This window comes from Clinocottus analis, unplaced genomic scaffold, assembly GCF_023055335.1.
Source record: "Clinocottus analis isolate CAN_PGR_092001 unplaced genomic scaffold, fCliAna1.0.p SCAF_8, whole genome shotgun sequence".
In the NCBI taxonomy this organism is placed as follows: domain Eukaryota; kingdom Metazoa; phylum Chordata; class Actinopteri; order Perciformes; family Cottidae; genus Clinocottus; species Clinocottus analis.
Genome location: NW_027176240.1, coordinates 7,625,465 through 7,646,236, shown reverse-complemented (window position 1 = coordinate 7,646,236; position 20,772 = coordinate 7,625,465). Strand labels below are relative to the sequence as shown.

Sequence of the window (20,772 nt, the reverse complement as noted above, 5' to 3'; positions counted from 1 at the left end):
TGCATGTTGCAATGGATGACTTATTTTATCAGTTGAAGAGTTACTGCGAGCACCGAACATCAATTCATATGCAGAAAAGCATTTTGCACTTCAGAGAGCTGCGACTGTACTCATTTTTAAAACAATGCTGTCTGCTTTTGTCTTGTATTAGTCTTGGAACATCATATTGAAGATAAACTGTGTCAGCAGCAGGGCTTTTTAAAAAAAATTGTTATACTGTTTATAAAAAAAAGGATTTGTCAGGAGCCTTTTAACAGGAGGAATTGTAAAGAGCTCTCTTTGATGTGCTGGATGGAGGAGTGTTGATTGTGAAAGAAAACCCAGGTTTTGTTTTAGTGCTGAGTTTCACACTTTGGCAAGAGTTTCTGAAACAACCTGTAATGTTATGGATCATATTAATGATTATATTGATGGCTTTATTCCTCTGAATGACTCTGAAGCTTCCTGCTAATTATGTAAGTGTCAGCTTAACCTCACAGGGATCACTGTCTAATTGATGTTACAGTTTATACTTCGAGGAACGGCTCTATTAAGACTTTTCCTTCGCTGTTTTGAGTTTTAAACCGACCTCATTCGCCATTCTCTTTGTTAAGGGCCCTTATTTCCAAGGGCACAATGTAGGTGTAGCATCCGTTGCTGTATTTAGGTCAGTGGTGTTTTCATACAGAATCAGTAATTGGATGTGTACAGAAAGTTCTATTAAAATGCTCGTAAAGCTTCTTTGTTCCACTAAAAACAAAATTCTTGTGGAAGAGAATGTAGAACTCAAACTTCTGATGCAGAAGTAAGAAAACACAAGTCACTAAGATCATCACTGAATTGGAGCCCTGGAGAAGAACTCCTCCAGTACTTCCTTTGCTCTTATTCCCTCTTTCTCAGATTTCTATACCACGTGTGTGATGTGTAGACGAGCCTGGTCTTTGTGCCATGATTATGCTCACCAGTTGAAACGTGCCATTTTAATTAATGTAGCTGTTGTTGGTATAGTGTACCTGCTAATGGCGTATGATCCTTAAAGGGTTTCCATCCTCATGAACATCAAACTTACTTAAAGTAACTCCTTTGGCAGCGAGCTACCAAGCAATGTGCTGGCATGACCACCATGAGTAGTTTGAGGTTCGGTGTCTTGCCAAAGGACACTTTGACACGTGGAGCTGGGGTTAACTACAAACCCTGTGATGAGTGGACAACCTGCCGCCTGAGCCACATCCATCCATCCATTATCCTCCTGCTTATTTGGGGCCGGGTCGCGGGGGGCACCAGGGTTAACGGGGCATCCCAGACGTCCTTCTTCCCGGCATCGCTTTCCAGCTCTGAAGTGCCCAAAAACCCCTGTAGCGGTGAGGCATCCTGATCAGATGCCCGAACCCCTTCAGCCGGCTATTTTTCCTTGAAATGCCTGTCACTAATAACGCAATTGTCTCACGTCCGTGCACTTGGTTTTGAGCTCAGATCAAAATGTAGACCATTTTATGATCAATATGTATGATCGATACAGTAGGCACTCCCAAAAATGATTCTGGGTCGGAGCCAGGTTTCCATTGAATCCAATTGCGACAGTTGAACGTACCTCTGGAGTGCGTTGCTCGTCAGCGTTTTGGCCCAAGACCTTTTTAAAAGATGTTCGTCCTTGTGTATAATCGCGTTACCTTCATCTTCATTTTCTTTGTAAACTGAACCCCCTTCAGTGTGTCCCAAAATTCACCTTTTTGGGGCCTTCACAGACACGTCACAGGGGTTTGATTGGAGGGCTATTGTGCAGATATTGAGCATTACGTCTTTGCCATTTTCAGGAAAATGTGATGGGCATTTTAAACAAATGTCTTATTATATTACAGGTCAAGTGATTAATCAATTAGTTAAATTAAAAGTATTACCTCTTAAATAGCTGTTTGCTAAGATTTTGATCACATTATATTGGGAGAATGTGTTGAGATTATTTTGTAACTTGCTGTCTTTCCTATATAACGACTGAACTTTTGAACTCAACTAAAAGTCATGTTTTTATTGCTGTGCTGAAATGATATAAACATGGAGGGTGTCGTCCTTTCCCCCCATGAAATATGCAGTGTGTTGTACATCGTTTGTATGCAGGTGTTGACCATTCGGATTGCAGGAGGTTGCCGAAGTCCCACTGCGCCGTTTGCTCTCTTGTACTCCCTGAATACCTCCCCTATAGATTACCACATGTCCTTCATACGTCTCTTTTGACCTTCGCCATGCTGTTTATTCTCTTGTTCATCTCAAGAGAGGGACTCCATGTTTACATTGGTGATTGAGCAGCGACAGGGTCTGAATGAAAAGTAAGAGTATACCGTTTCCACTATAAACTAAAGAGAATGCAGAAAATGTTGTTTTTTTTTGCATTTTGCATCTTTCAACACATTATTTATGCACATAAATATAGCCCTGCTTTAATCGCCTCACCAATACACCCTTCTTCAAAAAGATGAATTCAGGTAACTCACTAAATATGCTAAATGAGGTTAATTTAGTCCTGAATCCTGCATCACCCAAGTAGTTGTGGTTTATTTTGTTTGGTTATTCTGTTGTCACTTCCCTGCTGAGTAAAGTAGACATCAGCCCCTGTTTGAATCCACATTACTTACCACTTAGTTAGTAATACAGCTCGTGCTCAGGGTAGAATGACAAAGCGGCTAAAAAGAATCGCCCTTGTTAGATAATCCAAAATAAATTGGCTTTAAAAGAGATCTGTTTTTTGAGGCCATTTAACGAGAGAGCAGGGGAATGATGCTTTGGCTGCCAAACAGACTTGTGTTTTTTAGATATGACCCGCAGCAGATATTCCCTTGTGTCCAATATGGAGATACAACTGCAGTTGGCTAAGCAATCAAGATACTCTCCAGAAAACATATGGGATTAACCCGGTTTTAGTTTGAATTTCAAAGGTTCCCGAAGAGGATAAAGCCCATGAGAATTATAAATCAGATCATGAATGTCCAAATCCCTTGCAGTTTGAAGGGAATCCTTTTTTTGGGGGGGAGCAATGGCGGATGTTGCATCGCAAATTTAATGGTCTCCCGGCTTGTATTGAGGCCCACACACAAAAAGAAATTGAAAAACATTTTGCCAACGTTTTGTACTTGTCTTTCAACCTTTTTATTCCTCAGCCAACCATTTCCACTCTTTTTCCACAGGAACAAACAAACTCAACAGCATGTATACCTGTCTTACTCTCCTCTCTACACTGGCATAGTTTAACTAACACAAACTCATTTAGTATTTCAGAGATCGAAAAGCATTGCGAGGCACATCACACCAGTGGAAGTGTCGAAGTCTTTTTATTAACAAGACGTCTGCTTAACTTTCCCTTTATAGCTCTTTTTTATAGGCACTCTAGCCACAGCCTGTGGTCTCGGTCATGGTGTTCCGTCTGTCTAACGTGGTTTTCATGCACCACTAAAACCAACAAACTACCATCGGCACATGTTCGAATACCTCATTAAATATAGGAGGTCCCTTGTTAGCTTTTTACGCACTGAGGATAAATGGAGAGTCTAGGCCACACTGAGAGCACGGGGCGACCACTGACACAGACCGTTTGAAGTTGTAAGAAATGGGCTTGTGGTGGCGCAGGAGCCATCTCTTCATTTTGTCTTCAAAGAAAGGAAACATCAGACTTTTAAGAGACGGAGTGCTTGAAAATGAAGATATTTCCATTCGGGACGAGAGAGGCAGAGTAAAGACTCTTGTATCTTGGCTCACTGAACTCTTTTTGTACGCTGCGTGAAGCTCCACATGCAATACAGACAAATAGATGCTTTTCATGCGTATCTCAAGGGATTAAGGAACAGTCCTCGACCCTAAACGCACAGTAAATATAGACGCAACACGCTGTCTCTCAGTCTTCCTTTGGTGATAGCACGAGTGGGAAACCTCAAACAACCTCTCCCCTCCCATCCAACACTCCCTGTCTACTTCATCTCTACAGCTCCTCTCTGGGTTTGTAACATTTATTGGGCTTCACGGGAGGCCTGCTGGGCGCGCTACAAAACAGTCATGCTCAGTCAGGCCGTGGGAGCGGGAGGAACAGCCTCTGTTGTCTGTGGGAGAGTAAGGAGGAGAGAGCAGTGGGAATTGTGACTATGATTCCCACATCCTACCGAAGCCACTGATACGGTTTATTGTGTTTCATCCTATGCTATATATATACATATATATATATATATATACTTTCTATTTTATTTTGCCTCCCAAATGAGCAGTCTTTTATGGGCTAATTAGCATCATCAGCTTCTAACTTTGTTCATTTGACTTCAGTAAGAGTGTAAAAGGGGAGTTAAACGATATGTTCAAGAGAATAAAAAAAAGAGGAAAGGATGAGGAAAACAGACAAAGGCAGCAGACCGCAGTTTGAGTTTCTGACGTTACATATAGAGTGAAAGAGGAAAAGATAAATAAGAAGTGAAAAGGACAATTTCATCCTGCCATTTCTTTTCTTCTTTTTACTCCATTACTGTCCGGAGATATTGTAAAGGCTGAGTTCCTAATAAACGGTGTAAGAGCATTTATTATTGATGCTCTGTCTGTGGCTGTGGTCCTACTGCAAAGGCCATGTGGGGGAAAGCACATTTCTTCACAGAAATGGAAGTCAGCTTTTACTCTTTTACTCTTTATCTCAGCGACACCGTCCACAACCTTGAGTTGTGCCGTGTATCTGAGGCTTCCCTGCCTTTGTTGCAGTGCTTCTATTGTCAGAAACATTGTGTGCTTTAATTATTGAGGATATTAAGGAGAGGTTTTGACCCATATTGTCGACCCCTTTGTCTGCATGCCACTTTAGATTTTCACTGTATAAGCATTTGTTAAATTTTTAGTGCAATGTTTTGCATAATTCAAGTCTCTCGATATTCTTTTGACAGGAAGTAGCCCAGATGAGGCTAAACAGAGAGGGGAAGCAACCAAAAGAGAACGCTATGGGACCACAGTACCTCTCCTGCTGAAGGGCAAGGAACGCAGACCTTTCTTCCAGCACACTGCCAGGGTAAATATTCACAAGGCCATCTAGCATCACAAGCTTATGCTAATGCTTTTGTTTGACATAACCACAGTATATGACTCCCCCATTGCCTCTTCCCCGCTTGCTTGATTTTCTTCTAAAGAAAGTCCCTTGCTCAGCGCTGTTTATCCTGATGTTCCCCTGTTGCGGTTTCTGTCCTCGCTGGCTCCTTCCTTTTTGTTTGTTGAACACGAGTTCGCCCCGTAGGCAAAACATACTGTGACATGATTTCCTGAAACTAGTCTTTAACACTAGCCTTTCAACAGTTTTGCAAGTCAGCAGTGCAAAAACGTGACGCTTTGAGGGAAGATTTGACAGCGTGAAGCCACCTTTCAACACCTTGTAGATTGTGTCAATTATGTCCCTTACCATTACATATATGATAGATTAAAAGATGCAATCATACATTATATAGTCCAATCAGCTCTCCCTGGACTCTCGAGACTTGTGTTCTCAGGCAGGGGAAACCAATCTGTCTCATCTAGTACAGCTGGAAAAGAAAATATTTGAAATTTGGCTTCCCCCACCACAACTTTAAGGAAACTTTTTCCAGAGGAGGGAAATGCGTAGGTGTTACAGACTCCCTGAGCAATTATATTCTTTTTCCTGGTGCAGGGAAGTCACCATCTGAGAGAGCAGTTTTTTCCCAGCCTCATGCGCTCCTCTCCAAGTCAGTAGAGAGGGGCAGTGAAGTTAATTACATTAATTAAATTGATCACCCACATGTCACAATGGCATGAGGACAAATGGTACTTTTAGCTTGAAGGAGCTCCGGACTGCGACTAAAACGGTTGTATTTACCAAATGTATTTACATGGTTGCATTCATGCAAGTGCATGATGAACCACCAGCTTCCATCTCATCCTATGTGCTCGAGGTGAAACTAATTAAACACCATACACGTGTACGGAGCAGTGTACAGTGTGTGATGCACAAATACACTGCGTCAGATACAAAGAAGCACGGACATCTATTCATGAAATCAAAGTACAAATACCACAATTTACAGAAGTAAAACAGTGTTGCATGCAAAAAGTATTCAAAATTTTAAGCATGTAAGTATACATACAAGAATACTGTGTCCTATTTAAAGTATGCAATTATAGTTCTCAGTACGCAGTCAAATGGCTTATTTAATTGTTACAGCATATTACATTCGAATATTACATGATTATAATTGATGCAGTTGAATGAGAGATGCATTTTAATGTTGTCGCTTGAGGTAATTGTATTTATTTTGATACGGTTGGTTTAATTTACTGGACAGCAGTGCATTGTATTTTCTATACTCATTATAAATAAATGTTAAAAAAAAGAAGGAAGTAAGAATTCCAATATTTCCCTCGGAAATGTGGCGTAGTAGAAAGTAGCATCAAGTTGTACTCAAACACAGTACTTGACGAAATATACTTCTACCAAAAACAGGTGCGATCAAATCATGTGCTGGTTTATCCAATTGAGAAAGTTTCCGGCACTGGAGAAGTTAGTCTGGAGCCCTGGAAGCACCCCGTTTTAAACTTCATCAGATATGTTTCACCACGAGCTACCGCTAACGTTAAAAAATGTGTTGAGGAGATGCAATGGTTCTGCGGTAGGCTATCTAAAAACTGACCCTTCCCAAATGAAAATGACTTCGAGGGCACCTGGCAATTTTCTTACCAGAGATTGCACAAAGACGTTAACCACTCGGGAATCAGATTGATAAAGCCGCTCCTGGTGGCAACAGAAGGCTACGGAACAGCCGTAAAGTATTGCAATCATTGCATACAGTGACATAGACTCTCCAGACAAACATTCTTGCAGCCACCCTGCAGACAAAAAGACACAGCTGCAGACAAAAAGTATTAGCTTGAGGTCAGCCGACTAAGCATTTCTGTCTCAGATGCGTGCATCTTTTTTACTTCCTATGTTTAGTTTTCATGTCTTCCTTGTATTTTTCTTGTATTTTTCTTTCCAGGTTGTACAACATGAGGCTTCAGGCATATTTAATACTACTGGATTCCTGTCATCCAGTCTTAAGCATATTCTTTGCATGTAATAATCCTCTTCTTTGCCCACGATTTTGAAAAGAAAAGTGCAATTTCATCAGCTTTTTCCATCATGTCATTAGCAACGGTAAACTGATTTCGCGCTGCACACAGCACAAGTACTTTTCCACACAAAAGAAGAGCACCGTGAATTTGAACACCCTGCCGAGGAGTCGTCTGAAACTCTTCACTAAATATATTAAATGGCTTTTTGAGAAAACAAGCCGAGCATATGGCAAGACGGCTTTGATTTGATTAAAACCTTCAGGATTAGGACTTACTTCCAATGTGGACAGAAAACTTGAAACCCGTCCAGTGGATCTACTTCTACGTCATCCACAGACCTGGGAAGTATAGGATGTGGAAGCTGTCTTCCTGTTCCTCTCACACTATTGTTCCTTTGCCTTCCTGCCTTGTATGCAGCCCCTGTGTCAACCTAAAGGTGAAGCTTCACACAAATGCTGAGCCACAGGCAGGATGGGTGAGATCCGGGCGCCACCTTAACACTCGTGTCATCCTTTTTTTGTGTCTCAGAGTTATCCTGCGTCACTCCAGCTGCTGGTACGTGCGGAAGGTGAACAGCTGATCCTGCTGCTGGAGAGGAATGAGTGAGTGTCCTCTGATTTATTGGAATCCTCCGTACTCTATTCTTCTTCTCGTATTGCTCTTTACGCAATGTGAGAGGAAACCAGATATGTATTATGTTAATCACACACAGGGCCAATAGATAAACCTGTGCTGCCAGCTATGGCAGGCTGGAGTTATATATATATATATGCAAGAGAAACGTTCTCTGGGTCTGGGCTATGATATAGTATATTCAGGGAGGGAGAAAATAATATGTCCCCTAGTGATTGGACTCTTTTATGGTTCAGTCTCTCTGAAGGGCCGAGAGATGAAAGCTGATAAAGAATAAGGAAGAGGAGAGCTCTGAGGACATGCTTATTCTCCCCTGCTTTGCTTTTCCCTCTCCTCGCTCCTCTACTCACTTCCAGACTGTGGAAAATAACACAGTGAACTGTGGAACGAGGGGTGGGCATCATTCTGAGTTCATAAATATGTAGATGTAAACACATTCTCACTTACAAGCTGTTTCATACAGAGAGGAAAGATTGATGTAAAGCCTGAATAAAAAGAGTGTAAAGGCCAGGTTACATGTCTGGGGACCAAACTCGCATGAAGGATGGCCTCGCTGTCTCAGGTCTTGTTTTTTCCCCAATGTTTCTTATTCAGAGGGAGTGGAGGTATAATATTTTACCTTGCTGCTTTGGGATACAGATATAGACATTGAAATGATGGACTTCATCCACAGCTGGTTCGACCTCTAGAAAAAAGAACACAAATCGGGCCGTTGAGATTTTCCACCTGCTTCCCTTTTTCAAACTGCAGAACCTAAGTGGAAGTGGGGAAATTACACACAACTGCTTTTGCTGGAAATTAAAAGCGAAAATACTGATATTGATTCTCATATTCACTCATATTCACTGATATTGATTCTCATATTCACTCATATTCACTAACAACCCTATATTGCAAATCTGAAAAGAAGATTTAAAGAGTATAATGTGAGCTGATGAACGGATAACTTATTAAACCCTGACCCATGTCTTATTATGTCTTATTTGCCTCATCCAAAGCTCAAGGTAACCTGCCAACTCCTGACTAAAGAGCTACTTGCCCAACAAACAAACCAAAATCCTTGAAATAAAATGGCCCAGTCCCAAAATTACAAACTCCTTCCCGACTGAACCTCCCATTCCCTGTTCTAAATGTGACATCGAGTGACCTCAGCTTCAGCTGTGAGTCATCCGTCACCAGCCTGAGGCCTGGGAGCGTGCCGCTATTCCCATCCGGCCTGTTCTCTGTCAGGCCAGATGTGTCCTCTGATATCGCTTCACCGGTCCAGCCAACTCAGAACAGGTGGTCTCTGACCTCTACGTGGGTCAGTGTTGTCGAGGCTGTGACCTTTCAGTCTGAGGCCAAAGGAAACACGAGGACACATGAAAGGAAAATGCAAAGGATGCAGCTACGCCTTTAGTTCACTGTAATATGTTCCTAACTGGCAACAGTACGTCCTGCTGAGACATGTCATTTTTCAACTTTTAACATATCCACATCGCACACTCCCAACTTGGCCGAACCAATCCAATGTCTTGATAGGTATGCTTGATGGTTCAATTGCTCAACATTAATAAAATAGTTCCTTTAATGATTTGAATGGAAGTTTTTTCTCCAGCAAAAAAAAACAACCTAACTAAAAGGATGTTTTCAGAATAACGGCAATTTAGAGGTGTGGTATGCATATTTAACCCAGAGCTGCCCTCCGAGCTTCACCCGCTAACGCATGATCCCAATGTGAATATCCTCATTGGATATTCTTCAAAGCAGCGTCAGATTTTTTTTTCTACCACTCTGCAGTTAATGTTTAGTGCTGCAGGGCTGCATAGAATATGTTTTAGTTTTACTGCAGCTCCATCGGGAGCAAAAAGGGTCAAGTTTTACTGAGTTTGATCCATAGAAAACTTGATAGGGTACTGAAGTACAGCATGTTGGACCTACAGCAACTACACAATTATTACATATGAACCATAAACCTCTTGTTTATGGTTCATATTGTTTCATGAACCTAAACAACTTGTGTTCTACCAGCTAGTCATGATTTCAAAGGCATTTTGAACAGCAAAGCAGTGTTCAAACATTATGTTTAATTAGAGTTCAGATTGTGACCTTTCTAAAAAGGAAATTAAGGCTTTGGTAGGTAACATTAGAGAAATCAGCAGGAGTAAGATAGATCCAACTCTTATCCAATGATAGTAGCGAGCAGCACTCGCTCCACAAGTCACTCAAACTAGCAAGAAAGTCGTCAAGTCAGCAACACTGACAGCCTGACCCTTCAGTTCTCCTCCCTCCAACACCCTTTTTTTGTTGGAGCATTTCATTTATTGATTGCTGTCGTGATGTAAAGAGCATTTTATATTTTAACAAATGTACATTTTATTGTCTAAAATACAACCAACCCTTGTTATAAGGAACATCATGACATTATGTCCAACAGATCTTACATTTTCCAATTAATTCAAGGGTCCGCAGTAGCATCTGTTTGCATACCTAATACCTAATACTTGCATAAACTCAATGTAAGGATGGAGTCTCTTTTTTAAAAAAAAGGTGAAGAACAATGAATCAATACAGTGTGGAAGTAAGTTAACTTTAATGCGACTTCAGGAGAAATGTGGTGAAAAGAAAGGTTTAGAGGGCAAAACAAAAAACCTAATTTGCAGAATCAAGGGGAAAAGAACAAACAACCATTAAGTGGTGGAAGTGAATAGATCTGAATACAAAAGAACTCCACAGCGTAGCAAGTGGTGCCGATTTGTGCTGAGTTATGGCAGATTTTCTGCGAAGGCTCATCCATTTTTTGCTTGAATCTGCTTAGCCGGTGCAGTTTGCTCATTTGGCACCGCCGCAGAGCACACCTGCTCCAAGGCCAGTGTGAAATGATCGCAGTCATCACCAACACGCTACCAGATCCAATTAATAAACTGCTGTTTGTTAGCACCTTGGCCCTGTCCCAGGAAAACTTGGCTACTGCAAGACAAGTACAGAACTACTGAGGAGAGGAATCAGCGGGCTCCCCTGTGTGTGTGTGTGTGTGTGTGTGTGTGTTTGTGTTTGTGTTTGTGTGGGTGGATGGTGGAACAGGGGAGGGGGTGGCAGGGTCTTTGTTTGTGTACACCTTGCAAATAAACACCCAATCTTTGATTTGATTTTGCTGGTTCGTGTAGTCCACTTCTTCTGTGTCCTTGCAGGCCGCTCACCTCAACGAGCAGTAAGTGGACTGCTTCTGTATTTCACAGGCTCTTACATTTTGTGTCAGTTTTTCTGCACTATGTTTGTTTCAATTTATTTTTTTGGTGAGCTCTGGACCCCAGCAGCACATTAGGAAGTGATTCAGATCAGCCGCTCAGTTTGATTTCAATGCCATTGTATATATATATATATATATATATATATATATATATATATATATATATATATATATATATATATATATAGATATATATATATATAGATATATATGAACTTCTTTGTCCCTCATGCTAGTTCATGGAAATTGGTAGCTTAACATGGTTAAAAATGAAAAAAACTGTTTTCCCATTACTCTGTCGTGTTTTTTGTTAGTTTTTTTTTTTGTAAGAGCAATGGGAACAGTCGTGTCATGTACAATATTTAAGGCTTGGCGTGTTGTACAGTGCAAATAGAGCTGGACAGACATGCAGACTTGTGCCAGCAGCGGCAGCTTTGATGTATAGCATTGATCAATGGCACAGTTGGCCAGCTTCAAATGATTAATGGTGGCCGTATGGGACATTCCACATTAGTCTTGATTAAAGACTTCAATAGTAATGTCTGGGGGACCATTGTGCACGAGTGTGTGTGTGTGTGTGTGTGTGTGCGTGTGTGTGTGTGTGTGTGTGTGTGTGTGTGTGTGTGCATGTGCTTGTGTGTACATGTGTGTGTGACAGAGAGAAAGATACAATAAATAAGTATTGAAGGTGTAAAGCGTGGCCCACTTACATTACACCTCACCATTTGATATCTGTGGTCCTGTATTTATTGGAATTGTGAAGTTTTAGTGCTACATTTTTCATTTTAAGAGATTATTTCATAAACTATTATTATGGGATGGAGATAATAAATAATGTAACATTATTTATGTTGCAAATAGGAAGGAGTCTTAGAATCATAAAATATGACTTACTTGAAATGTCACGTTAACATCATAACTTTGATGATGGTGGTCTCTTTTGGGGAGGCGACAATATGACCACTTACTGTGGCACGATGAGATGACCTTCCTCTGGTATGAATAATAGTCAGTTACAGAGTTTGCCAACATTTGGTTGCATAAGCCACAAAAAGTGAGGCTTTAGTACAACTACTAAGTGTTTAAAGATTCCTTATTGTAAAAAAAACAACAACATTATTTTAAACAAGAAACACACACAGTCTATATTCAGAAACTGTTCTTTTCAAGGAGCCGTCAGGGTGTCTTGTCACAACCACACAATGCATCAACCATTTCTCAGTTTTTAATGGAAACATACCGAATGTGCCCCCCTTTTATTTCCAGTTGCAGTCTATTTAAATGACAAAAATTGACGTTGTGTTCCTTGTGTTTTGTATACATTTTAGTCAGCACCATAGTGCTTATAGTGAATACAATAATGCTGAAAAGCAAATTCAGCTTTTCAGAACACATGAACAAAAACTCTTTTCTTTACATTAACATATTTATCTTTTCCTCCTTTGTGCTTACACGTTTGAATTTACTTTACTTTAAGTTATACAAGACATATTGTCATTTTGAGTCCCTTTATACTGATAGCAAGGACGCTGTGTTTATTCAAATGGTTCTTTTCAGCTTTTCTCATTGAAGCTGGATGTGTTCATCATCTAACTAGCTCTCTGCAAAATACCCTGCATTTCCCAGTGAGAACATTTCCTTTCATTCTTCTTGAGGAAAGAAAAGAGGAAGGAGCCCTTTCAAACACATGGCCACATCGAAACAAAATCATTATATTTTTGACAAAAGAAAAGAAATCCCCATAGCAACATCCTCCGTGTGTGTTTCTTTTATGGGAAGGAAGATGCACTCCATTTCAATAACACAGCTGACAATGCCAATACTTTTCTCATTGTGTAGTACCACAGAGGAGGTATAATATTACCCCGTTCGTTCAATGAGGAGGAGCTCAGACCGAACAAAGAGAGATCCCAGGTCTGCACTGTAATTTGATCTGTCAAGAATATAAAATAAGTGAAGCTTTATGTGTCTCTGTCTTTTTAGGGAGCTATTTATGTAGGGAAACAATTGGCTGCTTGTTTGACTACTTACTCTGATGCCTAATGGGCTTGTAGAAGGACCTTTCAGACGTGTGACGAGTCAGTAATGATTGCGTTCCATGTGATTGCTTTTCATGCGGACGACAGTATATACAGCAATACTACGTAAGGACCTGCATGAGACGCTGGATGTTGAGCAGCAGCAAACGTCACAGTCAACCCGTTGGCCGTCTACTTCTTCTGCTGCCTCTCAAACCAACTGTATGTCTCTGATAGGGCTGAGAAAACAATATAAAAATGTCTATTCTCTAAATGAATAAATGTTTCTATATCATATCTGTCATTATGTCAAAAGACCAGCGGCCGAACTGCGTTGACCCAATATTAATGCCATTTGGACTCCTTACATTCTGTGTACTGAGATCTTCAAATGTTTTAACACAATATGTTTAAATGTTTTAACACGATATGCCTGTTGTACGGCAAGTAATAAAGTAATTATCTAGGTATTTATAAAACTTTGATTATTACAACCACTGGTATAATAATCAGTGAGGTTATGGAAGCTATATACACCTTACATGCAGTTGAGTCAGACTTAGATCTGTATCTATGAATTATTACAGACCTTGATGTCTGCCGGAAAAATAAATGTATCAGATGTTTTAAATTCATGTTACATTTGCTCATCCCTTTATCTCATTTAATTGAATTACCTGAAAAACATGGCGATATGGTGTTATCGTTATTGTGAGATGAAATGACCTTTTGTCGTTGGAGAAGTTGTTGGCTATATGTCGCCCAGCCCCGGTCTGTTGTGATGTCTTTTCTCAGGTTTTTCTCTCCCACTTATCCCTTCCCGTGTCCCCCTCGCTCTCCACACGCATGCTTGTGTTTTCACTGAGTGGCTCTTCCGTCACCGTGTAACTTGAGACGCTGTCAAAGCCGCCCGCGGCGAACACATGTGCCCTTGGACTTTGGTGCCAAGTCGCTGTGTGACTTTACTTTGGATGCCGAGGTGTTTTGTTCGGCTTGTCACAATCAATTCAAACATTATAACAAGGTTAAACACCAGTCACCTACAAGCGAGGCGTTTCTATTCGCTGTTTAACTGCACTTTTCGTCAATGTGTTAGTGTGCAACTTCAACCTTGTTCAGATCGAGGGAAATGCTAATAATTTGCATACTGGTGGAAAGTTAAATGTTGTTAGAGATTATGTTTGATTGTTGAATATAAAATACAAACTGTCTCTACTAGTTTCCTCTGAAGTGTATAAACTAACATGTTTTATATATAGTTTATTTATTCCATATAAATGTAAAAAGAACTCTTATATTTTAGATTTATTTTGTTCACTCATTTTATAGGTTGGTCTATTTCTTGGCTGCAACCAGTGACTTCCTGTTGGCTCGTTGGTACCAACCCAAAGGGCTTCGGCACACAAGTAAAAAACACAGGGCCACCCACTGCATTGGCCAATTATCTATCCACAACACGTGCACACATCCTGGTACAATTCCTGACTCGATGACACGATATAGTGCATTTTACCCAAAAAGATCAATCCCCACCAGATGAACTGCAGCAGCTAGAAGTCCTTTACTTGCTACTGACTTTTGTCAGTCTCAACATTATCTGACAGATAGACCATCTCTTTCCTCTTATGGATGTGTGCATTGAAAAACCCTCCCAAAATGCACATCTTGTCTGGAAAAAGATCTGGAGCAGCCGGCTGGAGCAAGAGTTTTCACACATCCTGTCTGTTTGAGTATTGATCTGATGTAAATTTCCCCTCTTTTTCCCCTGATGACTTTGTAGTTGTAGCTTTTTTGTTGAGTTTATAGCGCACACTAATCGCATTTTGCCTCCTGCCATCTTTAATTAGTCGGCTAAAGAGTTTGTGGATAAAGCAGCGCGCCCTTGGGGAAAGTTGCCCAGTCTTGAAGGACAATGAAAACAAAAAAGAGTGAGAGAGCACTCTAAGGCGTTGCTTTGGGAAAGATTAAAGTGGTAGTTTTTTGACCGGTGGGAACAGAGCCAAGCATCAACGCCAAGCTAGCTTAAAGTCTCTCATAGTTAGTTTCTTTTTCCTCTTTAAGTCTCTCCCTATCTTGGGTTTACTTTATCTCTTTCCCTCCCTCGTTTCCTAAAAGTGTGATTGATTTTCCAGACCTGGGGATCTCGGGGCAAGATAAGTATTAAGCCAGTTTTTTGGACCAAACAATTGTTTTAGTTGATCTAGCCATCAACATAATCACATGCTATCCTTCTGACTAGTAGTTAGGTGTCTGCATGACGTTATGTCGCTTGAATTAACGTCTTTATTCGAATATGTTTTACATCTACCGGAAACTGTAGTTGGAGTGCAGCAGATAAAAGCTATTTTTAAGGAATGTAAGCCAAGCTGATGTATGTGTTCCAGTTATTGTAATCATTTTTTTTTGCTTTCAATGAAATGGATGAATACATTAACGTAGTAATGCAGTATGTCGGTATATGGCATCATCCATTTGTTCACATCTACAGACCTATTTTTAGGGGCCTGCAGCAGTAGAGAGGATGCTGAGGGTGTTGTCACTGCACTTAGCCAATATAGTCCGTTTGTGCCTCTTGCCTATAGGTGTATTTCTCATTCAGGCAAGGGAACATTGAGTGGAACATCTCCCAATATAACTGCTTTTAACCTTCCATGTACTGAGTGGGTCACCTGTCTAAGGAGCTAGCTAGCAGAACAGTCAGGATGCTGTGAGGATGTGATGTTTCCTTTCTGAAGACTGAACGGAGAACAAGCGCCTCCAAATGAGAGCACAGATGTGATGCGTTTTGCAGCCTTCACAAAGTTTTTAGCCTTTTAAATTAGACCCTGTGATATAATCAGTGTGGTGTCACTGGAGTGAGCTATTGTTTTGGTGTAGGTGAGCAGAAAATCTATTATGTGTGTTGGCGTTTTTGATCGGGTGAAGTGGTGCTACAGATGTTGATGGTGCATAATATCCATATTTATGCTCAGCATCATTTATGTGCATCAGCTTGAAACGCTGCTGTGAGAAAACCTGGAGAGAGTGGCACATGAGTGATTACATCACCTCGCTGTACATGAATAGGTTTCTCAAGATAATGAACGGAATGTGTGAACTGTATATTATAATGCACTGCCATGCATCCGGCTACGACCGGATACATATGAAGTGGAGATACAAATTGATAAGATTGTATTGAGGCCTGTGTCACTGATGAGTCTGCTTATTGGTTTGATTCTTTATCAATCCACTTATTGATTCCTGATGAATTTTTCTGTGTGGAAAGATTATTTTTTTTCAGTTTTCAGTGTCAATGCAGCTGTTTTATTCTCTCTGAGTCTGAACCTGCGTTGCGCTAATGTTATTATAACATAAAATATCTAATGTCAAAATATATGGCTTTCATTGACTTTCAGCCCATTTTGGGTTTTAAGACAAATTGCTATTATTTCCAACTTTACTTTACAGGCATCACAAGGAGCACCTTCATCTTCCTTTGTGAAATCAAGCCACCCTTTGGACTGTTTCTTCCTCGACACCATGACTTCTTCTCAGTGCAATTTTCCAGCTGTGTAGAGGCAAAGTTTGACATGATGCTATACATCCCGGCATCGATAAGAGGAATTGATCATCTCAGAGGCATTTAATTCAGATGTATAAGACAATCTGAAACTGGATCTCGACTGGAAGCGCTTCTCAATTTCCATCCCCAGTTGCAGGGCCGGGGAATCAGCTGGCTTTTGAGGGTATCAAAATCACTTTTCAAACACAACCTCGCCATAAAAGCTTGATATTAAAGTTTTAACGAGAAATCCCTGTCAAAGTAGAAATGCTGCTCGACATCAGTGCAGCACAGCTCAGACAATGGGTCGTTTGTAGTGGACCCATGAGAAATAAGGACTGTTCTGCTTGAGCCTGCTCAGCTTACCAGCTGTTTCATTCTCTCAGTGGTGTTTATCTGATATGGGTAATGCCAGCCATATCACTCACCATGCTACCACCCCCTACAGGTGATATAAAATACAGATTATAGCGAATATTGAGATTGCTGCTGATACTGTTGCTCCTGAGCTCAAACCACTGGTCTGCAACATTTTTGATTGGCATTATCATGTATATTCCAGATCCATTCAGATTGCCAGAGTGTCTGACTCTAAAATCCCATGTGGTGCGACTTAACGTAATAAACACATATCACCATGCATGTACAACATGCTGTATGCGAAGCGGCATCTGGCTGAACTCGGATAGGTCACATCATGTATGTTTCAGCACAATGTGACAAACAGCTAATCAGTGAACAGACGACTTGCGTTCATCAATTCAGAAGGTCAGGTATGTTTACCTACAGCACACAAGCACGAGTACACACACATCTCCCCACACACACACACACACACAACGCATACAGTATCTCTATTCATGCAGACACATGAGAGGAAGTGTGTTCACAATAAATCCAGATGTGCCTTGAAAAACAAGGCAGAGAGGAAGTGCTTCATGACATCACTAATGGAGGGGAAGTTTTGTCTGTACTGGGTCTGCATTGAATTTGACAACAGCGTGGCAGCAGCACAATTAGTCAACGGGCTGTGTGTATAAACAGAGAAGCCGGTGTATTTTTTTTTCTCCGATCTAAACGCAGAGACATACTTGTGCAGAACCTGCAGAGAAGCCGATGAATGTTTATTGAAAGTGAAGAATATTTTCCTTGGATCAGAAAATCTACACGAAAATATTCATGGTTCATATTTGTAATATAGGGTTTTCTATGGTTAGATATAAATATATGCGGTTCTGTTTTTCCAGTTTTTGCATATTTTTACAGGTTATGATAACATTTTACTCACTGATTAGTTTCTGAGGGTTGGGAACACGCCAACGTTATTTAAGTCTGACCATGAAAAACACGCGAGCGGGCAAATGATCAGACCACTGGATTTGGAGGTAAAACTGAAAGTAAGGACTGGCACGTACGGATCAGAATTCAGTTAGTAAACGGGGGATTGATTTCGACAACAAAGTGTTTGATTTGAATCTTACAGTCCATCGTTTCTTTTATTTGATTGCCTCACTGCTGGTGTTTCTTTTCTTGCGCTGCTTCCGCCGATCTTTGCGATTCATTTGGTGAATGTTTGTTCTTATCTACCAGTGAGAATGATGGCCAGACCTCCCAAAATAAGCACCACGTTGGAATTATCCTTCAAGGTCACTTCACATCTTCAAGATATAGTGTGCAGTGATCTGTGCAGCACATATAGTCTGATCTTAAACTCTTAAGGTCAGTGACATTTCTTTGTAATCCTTTTATGGACCTTATTGAGAGGCCAGCAGCTTTATGACTTATGTATCCCGGGGTCAGCGAGTAAATGGATGCAGTGCAGTATTGTACTTCAGACTGCTCACACTGGCCATAGCGACCATAGAAATGTCAAGTGCCTTAAAGCTAGAAACCCAAATTCAGGGTTCCGATTAGCTTAAAAGCACTTTGTTGTTTTACCAGCCGGAAACCCGTCCAATAATTGACATCTCTCCCTCAATACCCAGCAGTCATGACGACTCCCATTACACTGCATCAGTATCGGTGACAGATTGCTCACCCTGATCCTTATGGTACAATGATACATCAGTGCCAAGCACAAGTTTCCATCCCCGCCATGTTTGCAAGGTAATGGAGTGAAGAATGACAGATTGCATGCTATTATCTTATTGGAGAATCAGTGCAGCATCCATGAAAGTGTAAAGAGTGGGTTTAATGACGTGAGACATTTTTTAAGAGGTGGGAAAGAATGGCTTGTGCATCCTGGGGACCGGAGAGCTGATGTTCAGGGATGTGGGCAGTCAGGGGAGCAACGGCGTGTTCTATTAAAGCAGTTGTCTTGTGCAGCGCAAGTGCTCTGACAGCTTGCCGTTTAAACTTGTCCGTGTGTCAACTTTTAGGACTTTAAAGAAAGGGTGGCATGGGTGTAGAGGGCTGGAGATGATTCATATTGATATGCACCGGTTATTTCTTTTTCTTTTCATGCTGGGAGAAAGCAATAAAAGAGTAAGACCCAGAAATATAAGACAAGAGAAGAAAAATGAAAGACCAAAACATCTTTAATATTTTTCTTTTTGCTTAGCTCTTAATTGCATATTTCCCCCGGAGACAAAAAAAAGTATTGCTGAACAATGAGGCCGCCCAGGGGAGCCACCACAGATTAATTGGACAGATAGGAACCCTCTGACATTAACATTTATGCATTTGTTTACTATTTTTCAATGAATAATAATAGGCCACCTCCCTTGAAGATCCCTAGTCACTCATTAGTTCCGGTGTGTAGCTCGTTATGGATGGAAATATTAAAGCAGCAAAAGCAAAAGAAAACGATTCATCTCAGTATTGGGCAGGCATACAAAAACTCGTTCAAGAGGTTGTTGAGAATACGTCTCTCTCTCGAAATTTGAATGAAGATTTGATGCCACTCCACTCGCTTGTTATCCATATCTCAGCTTCAACATGTGTGTGAACATTACAGGAGGAAAAATGGACGTTTCTATTCTGTAGCATGCGATTAAGCTCTCTGGCAGTAAACTTCTGTCTTCTCTTTCAGAGCATTTTAAAAAAAAAGCAGTACTTCCTTGCCATCTCTTTTTGTAGTAGTTGACCCGTAGTGGTGTAATTACTGCAATCACACCTTGTGTTTCTCCTAAAGGAAAATAGTATGGGTAATATGTCAAGTGTGCTGATATCAATATTATATTCACTCCCTCCTAAGAAAAATCTATATTAGATTTAAATAAAAAATATTAAATAAAAATAAAACATATGGTTTGATATTGTTTGCTTGTCACTCAGTAATCAATCCAACACAAGTTGTTTTGGAAAATTACAGTGTACCATCTCTTATAGAAGTTACAGAAGATTAAATACTTGCATCGTTCCTGCACTAGATTTATTGTGCTCAGCGCTATCCAGAGCATATCTTTCTCACATCTCACCATATGAAGAGTTTATGTTTCACTGCTTGTTAATTGTGGTGATGTTGCCTTCAGGCATTTTCAGTTTGTACGATCGCCATCCAGGTGCCCAGAAATATGCTGTGCCTATTGTTAAGGTACTAAATAATTCATACTCTCTTTTAGCCACACGTGGTATTCATAAGGCTATGTTTAGCTTGTGAAAAGCTCGGAGCATTAATTACCACCAACTGCCTCAGTGCTAGCCGCTAGTTATGCACGAGGGGAACAGGTTGAGCCTGCAGGAGAGCAGCTGACCATACTCGGAGAGAACTAAGTCCATTGGCCTGGATTCATGTGCAGGATGCACTCTTACTGTACTGAGAGCATTTTCCCTCCTGCTGATTTACCAAACTATTCCCTTTCAAGGGTGCACTGGCAATATGACATCATGCTCTGTGTACAGTTACGAGGGAAAAATCTGCTTCGTGCGGGAATCGTTTTACGGTGTTAAATATTCCCGACGTAAAGGCGAACGGCTCTGAAACAGTTCATTGTCTAACGCCTCTGCTGAACGTCACAGCTGTTCGCTTGGGGTCGGTTGCCGTTTAGTTACCAACCGAGGGGTTTAATAACACGAATGTAGCTTCAGTGCAATTTGTAATGTTTCCCATTCACCAGACGTGTGCTTTCGTTAGACGTATAAAAAGATTTCGGGCTCGACCCCGCTGCACTTGCAGTCCTTGTTATGCACCTGCAGCCTTGCAGTTTTACCCAAATTCTGTTATCAATCCATAAGACCTATTTATGACTCTATTGTAGTAAAAGCGCAGCAGGTGGGACTAGGAAGCATATCTGCAAGCATAAAAGATAAGGTTGCCATCACCGTGCTGTAAAAGAAAATAAACCCTTTAGAGA

The 20,772-nt window shown here is 40.8% G+C and overlaps 1 protein-coding gene across 2 annotated transcripts in view; it reads left to right on the top strand.

Moving 5' to 3' along the window:
• adam12b (ADAM metallopeptidase domain 12b) overlaps positions 1–20,772 on the top strand; it is a 71,168-nt gene that overhangs the window by 6,472 nt on the left and 43,924 nt on the right. For both annotated transcript variants that reach the window (XM_068567781.1, XM_068567780.1), the window contains exons 2-3: positions 4,884–5,005; positions 7,582–7,655. In XM_068567781.1, coding sequence (XP_068423882.1) covers positions 4,884–5,005; positions 7,582–7,655 — 196 coding nt within the window. The remainder of the gene's footprint in view (positions 1–4,883; positions 5,006–7,581; positions 7,656–20,772) is intronic.